At 47.7% G+C, this 14,449-nt stretch overlaps 1 protein-coding gene across 5 annotated transcripts in view; it reads left to right on the top strand.

Annotated features, from left to right (window-relative positions):
• Positions 1-14,449, top strand: part of MGAT5 (alpha-1,6-mannosylglycoprotein 6-beta-N-acetylglucosaminyltransferase) — a 337,231-nt gene that overhangs the window by 269,997 nt on the left and 52,785 nt on the right. For all 5 annotated transcript variants that reach the window (XM_036023647.1, XM_036023648.1, XM_036023649.1 and 2 more), the window contains one exon: positions 14,006-14,155. In XM_036023647.1, the coding sequence (XP_035879540.1) occupies positions 14,006-14,155 (150 nt within the window). The remainder of the gene's footprint in view (positions 1-14,005; positions 14,156-14,449) is intronic.

A 14,449-nucleotide genomic window follows, 5' to 3' on the forward strand; every position in this document is an offset into this window, starting at 1 on the left:
CAGGTCAGGTTTAATACCTCCTTATTTTACAGGTAAACTAGAAGCTTGGGAACTTGCCCAAGAAGTTAGTTATAAAGTTGGAATAAAAACATAGCCTTATTCTTGACCCCAGACTTCCTACTAAATTGTACACAAATGTGCATGGGTCCCCAGAAATGGCCGTGTTACTGCAGATCTGTTTGGGGGCTGGCCTGCCCATGGAAATGCTATTCACAGGCAGAGACCAATTCTTCCCTATTTTAGTCTTAATAATGAAGCAGGTTGGTGACAGGTGAATCACCTCTGCCATCCATTCTGGGAGACAGTGTTTGTACTGAATGCTGGCTGCTGGTGAGAGCCACCAAGAATACGGGTCTTCAGAAGTCCTCCGTCTCTCTGAAGCAGTGCTGTTTACCTTGCACGTAACCATTCCAACAATGAGAGCATCCCTGGCACTAAATTATGTCTGACTTGGATTCTGTCATCTTCCTGTACAGACCTTGCAGCTGAGATCTGGCACAGCACCGGGGGCATGCTTGCAGCCTGCCCAAATCTGTTTGGCTGTCCTGATGTCCCCAAAGAGATGCTTTTTATCATTAATTAGGGCTCTAAAGAGAGGAACACCTTCAAATACTATCACAGAATTATTTCATTAATTCCCTTACAGTAAATGAAGCAGTAAATGAAACTGTTTTCAGTGCCATACTGCTTGTGTCTGGGTTTCTCCACAGCACAGTCTGGCCTGATCTTGTGGGGTTTTTTATCATTCAGAATAAAATTGATGGAAAAAATCCACCCCCTGCCCCACGTTTGCAGGATTCAAGAAGTGAATGCATATTCAGTGCAGTGTTCCCACCTGTGCTGTGTGTGTGGTTTATCCAAGTCAAGCTTCCCTTCTTATTCAGATCTGGGAGAGGCTGGCGGGAGGACGAGGCCTGATCCACTGTGTTTAGAATAAGAGGTGAAGGAAGGCGCACACTGCCCAGGAGATGTGGGCGCTGGCTCGTGTTCCCTGCCTGATTTCCCAACAGACTGGAGCCTGCTCCATTTATCTCACCTCCCAGATTTCTGCCTAGTCACCACATGTGAACTGTGCCCTTCAGGGCTGGCTGCCCGATGTGATTTTGGAGACAGGTATTATCTTTACTCCCCTCCCCACCCCCCAGGTGTAAGGTAGATTACAGGCAGAAAAGTTAGAGATGGCAGGAAGGTGATTCGTTTTCATCCTGGCTGGCATGCAGGGACAGCCTGCTTGGATACGACTCTGCCACTAGCTTTGTGTCTTCTTATTTGCATACCTTGCTTCATATGAGAGAAACTTTTTGAAATTAATAAAAAGTCTTCCTCTATAAACATGAGTAAAGATAATTGGACTCTGTCTCTTAACATGAATACATGAAGAGCATCAATTCTGATGGAGTCGATGGCAAATCTACAAAAGTTAACAATCCAAAACAGAAAGTACAATGTTATTATTTTTTACTGAGAGAGACCAACATAGAAAGAAATTTATTCTTCTTTATAGAAAAATACATGAAAGTGATTAAAAACCATTAATCTGTTTTTTGCTTTCACATGATAATTTTTTAGTTCTTTATTGAAATTATGATACACACAAAGTTCAGAAAAGAAAATGTCTATGGCCTACATGTCTCTTCTGACCATTGTTTTTATTCATTTCATTTTATGGTTATTACTGAAAGTAATTTTTGACCTAAAGGAGGGGGTATGTTAACAATAATCCCCTTAGGGTGTCAGGTGCTCCAGGTACACCCCAGGCTCTCAGCCGGGGACAGCCTCGGTTGGCTTCTTTGGGGAAGTGGAAGTGGACAGGTTGTTGTTCCTTGTACCTTGAGGCAAGCGTCTCCCTGTTCTAACTCCCTGACAGTCTGTCATTGTCCCTCCTCGTGGAAGGCAGGTCTCTGAGGAGGGGCAGCTGGGAGGTTAACAACCAGTGCTAGACACTCAGGGACAGTCGAGCTGGTGGGAAAGGGGACCTGGGTGGCCATCAGCAGCCACTGCGCCTCCCATCCTCTGTGGACTAATGAGTCTGCCCCTTGGGAAGGCAGACAGAAAGGTGCGTTCAGTCGTATGTTAAAAATCATGCACTTTCAGGTCCAAAGGACCTTCAAGCCCCCCATTTTATAGCTGAGAAACCTGAAATTGCAAAAATGAAGTAGCTTCTCCAGCCTTATCTAGGCAGTGCCAGGAAAGCTAAGGCTTGTACCCAAGGCTTCTGCCTCCTTAATACCTCACTCTGAATACCCTTACACAGCCTCACCTAAGAAAAAATTTTCTTTTGGATAACCTGAGAAATTCACAGGGAAGGGGGTCATTGCAGGTCAGACTCCAGGGAGGAGCGTCCTACACTGATTTTGCTGAGGAGTTAGCAACTGACACCTCTGCTGCGGGGTGGAAGTGTGGTATGTGAGGACGCCTTCCATCCTGGACTTTAGCAAAGTGAGAAAACACTTAAATGGAAATGGTGAACCACCTGCTTTTCTTTCGGGATTGGACCACCACCCACCTCTTCCGTCTGTCCGCATTTCTGCTCAGAAGCACACGCCCTGTGCTTCTCGCCTGTCTCTGTGCCTGCTGTCTGATAGAAGGAGTGACCTTGAGTCCCCTGGCCACGGTCTTGCCTCCAGTGTGCTTGGTGGAATGACAGACTGCGGCTCCTCCTCACCTCCCAGAGTCCTTACCTGTGACAGCAGGCTATCCCGCACCCCACCCGATGCTTTTAGGTGTCAGTTGCCAAAGGAAAGTCATCTACCCCAAATCAGGACTTCTGTTATGTCCATACCCCACACCCGGACTATTAGTGTCTTAATATTTTAATGGACTCATTTTTAACATAGTTATGTTAGCTATGTCCTAAGTGATTAATAAACATAAGGTCACATGGATGTGATACTTGTGCTTTTCTAAGCCACAAATAAACTATTACAATTTTTTTTAAATTCATGTTGCATTTAAAGTCACCTTGTAGATGTCACCAATAAGTTGAAAAAGTGGGCCACCACTGAATTCAAGAAAAAAACAACTCTTTCTCTCTTGAGCTGTAGAGTTAGTCTTTTCTACCACTTGGACACAATTTTGTGCAGCCCTTGTAACTCACAAATAATAAAAAACCTTTTTGTTACTTTTAGCTCCAAGAGCAATCCCAGTGCAATAATTAAAGTATCCACTCTAGTTTCATGGAACAACAGTTCATTGTATAGGGGAAACTCTGAACTGTCATTTCCAGTTAAGCTCCTTCCATCCCACTTCTAAGTGCTGCTTTCCCTGAGAAGCCTGCAGGGGGGCAGGGTGGGACCCCATCTTGCAGGTCATCCTCTCACCCTCACTGAGGTCTTCCTGTCTCTCCAACCAGGCTGCTGAGAGTTCTTCCACAGATACAGTGGAAGGGCTGAGGTGCGAGAGTAGGGAAACCCTTGTGGGAATAGAATTGGCACCATCTAGTACAGTGCTGCCTGGACCTTTTCTCTGGAGGGACTGCTGTGGATCCACAGTGGGTCTTTAGGTGCCCCCTTCCTCCCATGGACCACGCACCTACAGGAATATGTTCCCTTATTACAGTCAGTGCCACCTCAGGCTGGCTCTGTGGCTTGCATTCAGGGCAGGTTGGCTGGAACTTACACTCCCTTACACACCCCCGCACCTGTAGGGCCCGGTGTTGGGCACCATGTGGCCCACACCTGCACCAAGGGAAACAAGCATCCATTTCTTCGAGGGACTCGGGGAGCTCTGCCTCTGTGGAAGCAGGCCTTGAGCACGGCTCTGCCTTCAGGGCCTCTTTCCACCCTAGTCTCCACCCATAAGGTGTTTCAAGTCTTGAGTCTGGAGCCAATTGGTGTGCCCGAGAAATTAGCAGGGATGCATGTGAAGCTCTCCAAGTGACCCCCTGGAGGCCCTTCTTACCTGATAAGGTAGAGGGAAAGCAGCCAACAGGTCCCCAAAGACGGACCTTCTTCCTCCTTTCTTGAGGTGTGGGGAGGTGGGCTGGCTGCTTACTTGGGAGGGTACTTGGTACCTGTTGCTCGGTTGCTGACCTTTGGGACCTCACTTTAACTAGCCAGAGAAGCCCCATGTTCATGCCTGTCCTGCCCTCCACCTGTGTGACCATGATGCCCTGCGAGGCAGACCCAGCTCCAGTGCTCCAAAATCCTTCCCTAGAGACACACAGAATGGTCCTGCCAGTTCTCCGTCGCCCTTAGATAGCATCCGGTTGTCAGGCACTGGCCAGAGCCCATCGGGCTATCGTCTCCTCTACTTTTTCAGGCATGGATGAGACAGACTCACTGGTCAAGTCCATTCAGTCCACAGTTCACAGATCCCGAGGAGGCTCTATAACAAGCGCAACTTCGGTTTTGCCAAGGCAGCTTCTTGGTTCCCTAACCTTCCATTGTGACACCTTTCTATTTGTCCCTGAACAGTCTGTTTTCTATGATTACTACCCAGACAGAGCTAGCAACAAAGCTCCTGGAAGAGTCTGTTGACGGATTTGGGCCGCAGTGGCCTCTTTTCAACCTTTCATTCTGTCTTCTAGGCACAATCGCCTGGCTGGTGGGCTTTGTTGCTCGAGGCCTGAGACAGTCAGAGCAGGATAAGAGGCATCATTATCCATAACTGACTGCATTTGCATGGGGGCGAGGGGGAGAAGCCTGCTTTACAAGTTGAAGACCTCCTGCCCTTCTCAGAGCAGAAAGGAGGTCATGCCAAATGGCTTCTCGTTTTCACAAACTGGCTGGCAGGTCCCCAGGGTCCTTTAAGAGGGACCCATTTGTTGAATAGCAAAAAGCTTCAGTGCTAAGGCAGAGAAACCCCTGGAACCTGAAAGTGCTGGGGAGGTGGGGAAGCACACTGACTCCCCAGCCAGTGCTCACGGAGAAATCCGAGGGGACAGGGGCACTGGTTCAAGCTGGGCCGTGAGGTGGAGGCTCTAGCCATCTTGGGCCTCATTTCTGACTTGTCCCCCATTTATGGTTTGGGGCCAGTATTGCCACTGTATATTTTTAAACAAGGTATGTATTTAAACAGCTTTTACACATATTTCATTATTCCCAGTTCTAGCTCAGCATGTGTAGACAGTGTCTAAAATAACTAGGAAGTGATATTATCTTCTATTTATAAATCTATCAAGTTGCAAAAAGAGGGCTGATTGCTCTCTCTGCATTACCCATTTGGCCTCAGAAGCCTCCCATTTTCTTAAGGCCAGAGACCAAAACATTCACCTGACCAGATAATAAAGAATAATAACTAACATACTGGTGAATATTACTCCCTTTCACTTGCTCCCCATCTACTTTTTGTTCTCCTCCTAAAACTCAAAAGTAGGTCGGTTCTAGTACCACTCATGCCACACTTAAGTGCAGGTTTACAGAGAGCTGTTTACCCGTTGTATAGATATAAGTGATCATTTATACCAGGTGCGGTCCCATCAAGAAGAAGCATGGAGCTCAGTCCAGCAAAAGGAAGCATATTCCCTTATTTGTATTGCCTATGGGCTTGTGGGAGACAAGAAAGTGATGTTCCCCCACAGTATTCCCACTCCATTTACTGAGCATCATCCTGGACAGAGAAGGATTTGGGGAGGAGGGGTCAGAGGTGGACAGGCTTTGAGAATGGTGACTTCTCAGGGTCTTCTAAAGCCCCAGGAGGCCTCAGTGGGACACGACAGGACCCCCTCGCCCCGCCCAACACGCACACCTCAACCTTGGGAGGTTATTTGAAGTTGTTTCTTCTTTGCTGCTGAAATGAGCCAAGATTTTCAGTTTAGAACTTTATTTCTGATCTTGAAATAGAGGACATTTTCATCCTTTTTGAATTGTGTGCAGCCCTCAGGAACAGGCAGATGGGGGTGCTGTCTTCTTGTCTCTCTCCTTCCCTCCCTCCCTTCCTGTTACCTCACCACTCCTAAGAGAATCTTTAACTTGGTAGCTATCTTAAAAGGAAATTGAATCAACCATGAATATCATTTTTAAGGTTTGCACTCTTTTATTTTGATGCAGATATACCCTTAGGTTAAGTCATGGACCTTAACCTCATTTGCTGGGAGCAGGTTTTGTTGGTGAATCACTCGACTCCTGGAGCGAACTGGGAAGCTGGACAGGACCTTGGCGGGAGTCTGAGGGGGCTGGCCCGAGCCTGCGGCCCATCATCTCCATGACCCTGCCAATGGTTTGTGGTTCATGGGGCCTCTTTGTTTCCTTCTCAGGCCACTGCGTGTTTACAGAGCGCCTGCTCTGTGCCAGACCTCTGCAGGCCCTGAACCTACCTTGAGAAGTTCAGCCCCATAGGGTGGCCACACAGTGACAGTGCAGCCCAAGAGCCCAAGCAGGAAGACTGTTAAAAGATAAACTGAGGCATATTAATTGAGTTTATTTGAGCAAAAATTGATTCCAGTCAAAACCGGAAGTGGTTAGGAGCACTCCTCTGACAGGAGCCCAGGAAAGACTTACAGAAAGAGGAGAGGCAAAGAAAGTGTTACCAGCATTGGGGTTCTTGGCATCCCCAAGATAGAAACCCTAGGGAAATTTCCAGGCAGATTTTATTAAGCTTGTGCTCTAGCACAAGGGAGGCAGCACAGAAGAAAGGAAGCCTCCTCACTGGCTCCAGGGCTGACTCAGCTTGGCCACTCTTATAAGCTGGGCACAAAATGGGCTTGTACCAAAAGGCAGTCTTCTTGAAAAAGGCAGGCTTGCGGAATTTTTCATTTCAGGGTCAGGGGACTTCTTTCTCCAGCTGCGTTGCCCCAGTTGGTCCCCAGTGTTCTGTGGGGGCAGGGCAGCTCACTACCGCCACCCCAGGGAGGTGGTGGAACAGTCACACCTTGATCAACTGCACTCGTCCATCAGTAGTTTTAACACCTACAAGGAAGTAGGCAGTTAGAGGGGAGATAAAATTAGCTACTTCTGTGTTTTTAAGTAGGAAGGAGAGAGGAGGGGAGATGATATTCTTGCAGTCAGTTTATCTGGCTTCCCTTCTGGCCACCTGTTCTTAACTGGCTTCCTGGCCTCTTGGTATTTTTTCAATCTGTCTCCTAAAGAGATTATTTGGTTGACCACAGCTTAAAGCCCAGTTGGCCATTTGTGACTGGTTGTCCTTAGCATTCTGATTTTGTAACCTTGGGGCATTTACAGGCTTAGATTTTTATTTGCTTATGTAGGAAGACATGGCATTACTGAGCCACCTCAGTAATGGCCTCCTTGTTTAATTTAACACTACTAATAGCACAGAGGAGGTTAGCAGCTAACTTCACCTGAGCAAGCCAGGGAATGCCACCTTGCAAAGGAAGTAGGAAGGGAGGGCTTGCCCAACAAAAACAGTGGCAGGCCAGCTCTATGTGACAGTGCAGGAGAGGCTTGGGAGTGGGGAATAAGTGTAGGGGGAGGGGAAATACGTTTGACCCTTGAACAATACAGGTTTCAACTGTGTGGGTCTACTTATACATGGACTTTTTTTTAAAGATTTTGTTTATTTATTTTTAGAGAGGGGAAGGGAAAGAGAAAGAGGGGGAGAGAAACATCAATGTGTGGTTGCCTCTCATGCGCCCCCTACTAGGAGCCTGGCCTGCAATCCAGGCACACGCCCTGCCTGGGAATCAAACCTGCAACCCTTTGATTCACAGTCTGGCACTCAATCCACTGAGCCACACCAGCCAGGGCTACATGGACTTTTTTTCAAAAAACACCTGTACTATTTTTGATCCACAGTTGGGAGTGGTGGATGCAGAGGGCTGACCATATATGTAGGGGACTCGAGTATCCTAGGATTTTGGTATCTGCATGGGTTCTGGAGCCAATCCCCCACAGATACCAAGGAGCAGCTAAGTTTCTGGGGAGTCAAAAGTTATATGCAGATTTTTACTGCACAGGAGGTAGGAGCTCCTCACTCCTGCATTGTTCAGGGGTGGCCTATAGTAGGGAGTGAAACTGGAGAGCTTCTAGAAGCCCGGGTTGTGAAGGGCCTTGTGTGCATAGCTAAGCAGGTGGTCTTTTAATGCCATGAGGAGCTTTTGAAGACGTCATATGAGGGAACTGAATCTTCAGTCTTGGAAACTAGTGGCACTGAGGAGGGTGGATTGAAGGGGTGAGAACCTAAAAAGAATACCTTAGCCCAGGGCCTCTAGAGAGCAGGGCCTGAGGCAAAGATTCAAGTAGTACTAGTTACTGGGGCAGGAGGCACAAACCCAGGGCAGCAAGGCTGAAGGAAAAGGAAGTGGGATTAAGAGAAGTGCAGATAACTTGACAGAGCGTGTGACCATGCCGGCTTCTGCTCAGGGGAGCCACACTCATGCAGCACCATGGGCACTGGGCTCTGTGGACTCCCTGGAAGGTTTGCAAGGAGGACTTCTTCCATAGCATACCTAGTCTGCAGAAGAGAGAAAACAAGGCAGTTTTGTTTGCCCTGCCCCCTTGTGTTTCCTGCTTCTCATTGTCCCTGGTTCACCTCACAGTGATCTGGGGGAGTGTTCAGGAATGGAGACCCCACTCCCCCATCCCATGGAGTAGCTTCTTTCCATTCTGAAAGTGGAGGGCAGCCTGGCTTGTGTGAACACCAGCTGAGAACCAGGAAGAAGAGCAGGTGGTTGGGGGGAATCTGAGAAGGTTCATACATTGTGTTAACATTCAGACAAGGAGCTCAGCTCAGAGATTAGGACGGGCATTCAAGCAGGAGGGGATGTGTGCCAGAGTGAAGGAAGGAGGCTGGGTGTAGAGCAAGACCTAAAAAATCTTCATTCACTCGAGTCAGTAAGTCAGACCCCAACCTTTCAAGCAGTTCCATCACAGCAGCTGATAATAAAGAGCTTCCGTTGCTACTTTGGGACAAAGTGTACACTCCAACGTTGTGTTTCTTAAAACATGATTCATCCTTATGTATTTGTAAAATGATGGAGTGGACCAATTTCTGTATTTGGGTGGGGAAAAGGTAGAAGCTGCTATTTTAAAAATGATTTATAATTTACAATGATCAAAATAAAGAATTGATCACAAGTGTCAAGACTCTTAGTGCTTAAATGACAGAAGTCCAGATGCACTAGCAGACTAGCGGGGGCCAGAGTGGGAGTTGGCTGACTCTCAGAATCCATGGAAAGGTAGGGACACGCCAGGATTGAGCTGTAACTGGAACTGTGGACCAAGACCCTACCAGAACGTGAGCTCTCTCACGTTTGACCTTGTCCGAGCAAAGATTTCCATTTTCTCTGACTGGAGCCTGTCCTCAATGCAGCAAAACCCACTCTTGCTTTAACAGCCTGATTTGGAGCTCACTGCTTTGCCTCTGCGGAGGGATGGACTCTTCCATGCCCATTCAGCTTTCTCTGGAGAGAAGGCCCACTGACTGGCTCAGTATTCACCAGGTACTCTCCATGGGCCAACCAACTCAGGGCAGAGCTGCAGCATTATTATTATTTTAAAGGGCAGGTCACAAGATGCCATGTGGATGAGGGGTGTGGGGTCCAGAGTGTGTATGTCTGCAGCAGAGAGCAGGATGGTTGCTAGGGAGAAGAGTACATAATCTCCACTGCACCAAAAGCTCGGAATACTGCCACTTGCCAAAAAAGCATTCCTGCACCCCTAATCACCAGCAAGAGCAAAAAGCTCCTGGTTCTCCAGTTCCACATTTTACCTCTCCCCCTGCTGTGGAATCGCACCCTTGCTGTTTTAGATGGAATTGTCTTGTCTGAAGCTCTCTGTTCAAGCTCTGACAACCTTACTGCCCGTTCTGCAAATGGACCTGCATCCAGCTGCATCACGGCAGCTGCAGGCACGCTGGAAACACTGCTCCTCTGCTGCAGCACGCACTCTCCTTTCCCTCCGCATCTAGGTGGATTTCAGTTTTCATCGGTTTGATTGGTTGTGTTTAATGGGAATTTAAATTGAACTTGAGACTGAAGGCATGACGGGGCTGCGAGTTGCTCGCCTGGGACCTTTTGGAGGCTTTACTAATCACCCCCGACGGGTAGGGGCGTGCAGTGCTGTGATACTCGGCACCAGGCCCCTTTGACTGCGTCTCAACAAACCCATAGTTGATAATTCTTAGGGAGTATATGGTTTTCATTGACCTTGGTCTCTTAAGTCACAGAGGGAAAGCTTTCTGGGACTGATCCTGCTCCAGTTCTTGGATCAACAGAACACCTGCTTCTTCCCTAAGACAGGGTGAGGGGCATGCTTACTGGCACTCTAGGCCTTCCCATGGGAAAGGCAGGCCGGGTCATGCTGAACAGGAAACCGTAGCACCCCACTTCTTAAACACAAAAGATGGCAATACACATTACAGAGAGAAGGGAAAGGGGTTCTGTGAACCTCTTTATGGCAAGAACTGAGCCCTCAGTGTGGCGTCAGTGGCACAAGCTTGGAAGTCATACTGGCTGCTTTCTGTTTTTTTCTTGATTGCATATATTTTTGTTTTCTATATTATTGTGAAATATATTAACTATAGCACATATACCTGCCACCCAGATTTATAGATGTTCTTATTTTGCAGTATTGTGCTTTAACAGAGAAATGATATGTCACAAATATCACTAAAGCTCCATCCACCTCACTAAACCTCCCCCCCTCCTTCCCTCAGTGATTACTGTCCCCAAGCTGGTGCCTGTCATCTCCATGTATAGTTTTGTACTTGGCTGTGTTAAAAAAAATGGCATTGCCATACAAATTCTTTTGTAGTATCAACACTACTGCTCACTTGTAGAAACCATGAATGAGCCACACCTTTTTGCATCACCTTTTTGAACCACAGAGAGATGTGTTAAGATGCTGGTTTTATTAATCTCGACACAATCCAGGTGAGCAAGGATCAAGACCTAAAGAGAAGGAGACAAATGTGATGCTATGGAGGCAGAATCAGCGGTGGTTCCTGACTAATTTGATGTGTGGAATGACAGGTTCCTGGGCTGGCACCCGACTGAGAGATGAATGACTGTCACTGAGATTGGGAGCGTGGTGGGGCGACGAGGCCGCCCTGGGGTAGGAAGGTGTGATGAGCCCCTCTTTGACCTGTGGAGTTGGAAGCACCTGCCATACACTCAGGTAGAGAGGCCCAAGAGGTAGTTGGATCTTTGGACCTGAAGTTCAGGCAGCTATTCTGAGCTGGAGATTCCTCTTCAGGTTCCTTTGGCATCCGGCGAGTGTGAACATTGGGAAGGGGGCAGCTCAGTGTGAATGGCTCGCATGTCACTTTCACCTGAACCCATAACATAGTTCACTCTTGCCAGATTCCTACAGAACTCTGACAAGTGGTAACATGACACCTGGCTGGGATTACCTAGTGGCCATGGCAATTTCAAAGATTAGAGTTCTGTTAGAAACCTTTTTTTCTTCTAATAACCTGTTGTGGTTTTCTTTTCATGAAATTGCATGAGTCCTCTCTGCAGGTGATTTCTGCTTTCATATTTTACTATGCCATAATGTTAATAAGTTCATAGATTTTATTAGCACCTGCATTACTTCTTTATATCTGCCTGAACTTGGCCTCTGGTTGTACTCCAAGGAGGCTTGGGATTGCTGGTGATACCTGTGTGTCCCAGATAGCAGTCCCTCCCCAGGCATTTGGTCTCAGAATCCCAACCTGGAGTCTGTCCACAGTCGAGTGTTCTTCCCCAGGACAGGAGCCAGGTGGACCACTCGTGTTCTCCTTTGTCACTCATTGCAGACCTGGCGTAGGGGCCTTTGATGCATCTTCATTAGTTAGCAGCTGGTTTTCACAGGGAAAAGTCTCCTTTTGCTAAAAGGAAAGATGCACCCACCCCTATTTCAGTCCCCACCAAAAGCCTAGTAGAATGTCCTGCCAGGCCTCCTTTTGGATGATAGGAATCCACTCAGAGCAACGCAAGTGAAGGTGTGAGGTGGGGAAGAATTTGGGCAGCTACTGCTCTGGTGAAGATCCAGAAAGACCTGGGCGCTTTAGGGTACAGAGCAGCTGTGGATGGATGGGACGGGACCCAGAGGCAGCTCTGGGCTCTGGGCTCTTCTGTCTCTGTTTCCTTTCCTCTCTTTTCTCTTCCTCCTCTTCTTTTTCCTCTTCCTTTTCTTCCTCCTTCCCTCTCCCGTCCCCTCTCCACCGTCCTTCTCGGTCACTCCTCCTCCTTCCCTACCCTCTCTCTGTCATACTTGCAGGGTGATATCTAGGTCTCAGTCACTGTCTGGTCCCTCTTATTACCAACTCTCTGGCTTCCCCTTTCCTCCCTTCTCTCAGCTCTTACCTCATTCTTTTCCCACCTCCACCCCCCAAAACTGGCAGCTGGCTTCCTCAGAACTTGTATCTGCTCTATGATTGCCCAGATTCCAACACTGAATGACCTTTTTTCTCGAAAGCCCAGGGCCATCTGGCAGTAATCTCCCTGTGTACAGGATTCCGCGCTCCCGAGAGAGGGTCTGGTTGGCTCAGTTCATCTGCGTGAGCCTGAACACACTGTCCCAGGCTTTGGGCCAGCGGAGGACTGGGTGCCCCTCAGGGCAGATACAGCCTGGGCCAGCCAGCAGTGGCAGGGGATGTGGGTGGGGATGGAGTCCCTGCAAGGGGTTTGTGGGGGGTAGGAGTTACCAGGTAACAACTAGCAAAGAACAATGTCATAGAGCCCCTCAAATTAACTTACCCCAGGGGTGATCCTAAATTTGGCTCAAGCTCTGAATCGGAAGTCATGGTTTATAAACGGTTTGTAGTTACTTCTGCACTAATTCAAGAGTATACATCTCTGATGGAATGAATTTAACATTTTCCAGCCACACTAAACATGGCATGAAATTAAACTTTCAGTCAAAGTGTTCATTTTATTCACACACCAGGGTGCAGGGATGGACTGGTGGATTCTGAACAAAGTCCCCCTGGAAAACGTGGCCCGTACTGCTTTTCAGGTCAGGAAGGCTTTCGAAACGTGTACCCCCAAAGCTGAGAGTCCTTTGTAATATTTTCCCGGGGCAGTGAACAGCAGGGGGCTGACCCTGAGCCCCGCTCACAGTACCATGAGGGGCTGCCCCACAAGGTCAGGACCAGGGCCCAGCCCCCTGGGGCAGGCGGATAAGTGCCTGCCACTGAGCTCTGGGGCTGCCGGAGCCGCACCCCCGTGGTCCTTGTGGTGTTTAGTCACAAAGGGCTCTGACTGCATTTGTCTGGAGTGTCTCAGGCTCAGACGGGAAACCTTGCCCCACTTCTGTACAACTGGAAAACATTACAGAACTTGAAGCTTTCAAATTAAAAAGGGAAAAAAAGCAGCCCACAAAATGCATCTTATGCATCTCGGCCACATGGGCACATGAAGGGGAAGGGAAAGGGAGCTTGCCTCTGCTTCAGGGGTATATTTCATTTAGAAAATGTGCCTCAAAATTAGTGCAGAAAAGAGGTTTTGTTTTGCTGCTAATAAAAGTAAAACTACACTAGAATGTTTTGGGGCTCATCAGAGTTTACATTTAATTTTTTTTCCACCTTTGTCTACCTAGCTAGTCTTATCTCTCCGGCTGCTGAGTCAGTCACTGTGTACTGTGGGAAACTCTCTTCTCATCATGCAAATTAGGTGGAATCCTGTTCTGACAACATGAGTTAATCATCACTAGAAATATTGGCAAGAGCTGGGGATGTTTGCATTCCTCAGGGACAGCATAGCATCTCCAGATAAAGATTCAAGTCCAACTGACTGCCTTCCCGGGGTTTGCCTTCCCCGACCATGCTTGCCTGAAGGCAGACCAGCCTAAAGCAAAGTGTTGGGTCCTTGGTAGTTTACAAAGTGAGGACCATACTCCAAAACAGTTGGCCTTGACTTAGCATTGGTATTCAGTAATATGTTGCTATGTAATATGCTTCTTCTTACAAAACTGTTCAGTGGCCATGTGACCGTTTTTACCCTCAAAATCCCTCAAAATCTGAAAGGATTCAGATTCCTTTTGAAAGAAATGTTAAGAGTTGAATTTCCAAATTACTGCCATCTCCATATTAGGAACTACTGTTTCTGTGGCCTCTCCCTATGTGACGAGTGGTTATGAGACTGAAAAAAAATGAGAAACACCGTCTTGTGTCCCCTCTGTAGAATAAGAAGCTCTACTTGGATATCATTCACACATACATGGAAGTGCACGCTACTGTTTACGGCTCCAGCACGAAGAACATTCCCAGTTACGTGAAAAACCATGGTATCCTCAGTGGGCGGGACCTGCAGTTTCTTCTCCGAGAAACCAAGGTAAGTTCTCAGTAGTTTTATAAAAATTTATCAGTGATACTGTTTTCAGGTTTATTCCACTGGCATTGAAAGTGAGATCAGACTTTCTCACGCTTTCCTCTCAATATGTTGCAATAGCTCTTTAGGTCATTGCTGGGCAGTGCTTTTCGAGACCGGCTGGGCTGACAAGTTAGCGCATGGTGGAATGAGGTTGCTACCGTTTAAAACATACTTACTGAGGTTTCACTCTGGGTCAGGCATCAAGCAAGGGGCTGGGGATAAGGTGGCAAATAGGAAAGGCGAGGCCCTGTCTCA

This window comes from Phyllostomus discolor, chromosome 4 (genome assembly GCF_004126475.2).
Source record: "Phyllostomus discolor isolate MPI-MPIP mPhyDis1 chromosome 4, mPhyDis1.pri.v3, whole genome shotgun sequence".
In the NCBI taxonomy this organism is placed as follows: domain Eukaryota; kingdom Metazoa; phylum Chordata; class Mammalia; order Chiroptera; family Phyllostomidae; genus Phyllostomus; species Phyllostomus discolor.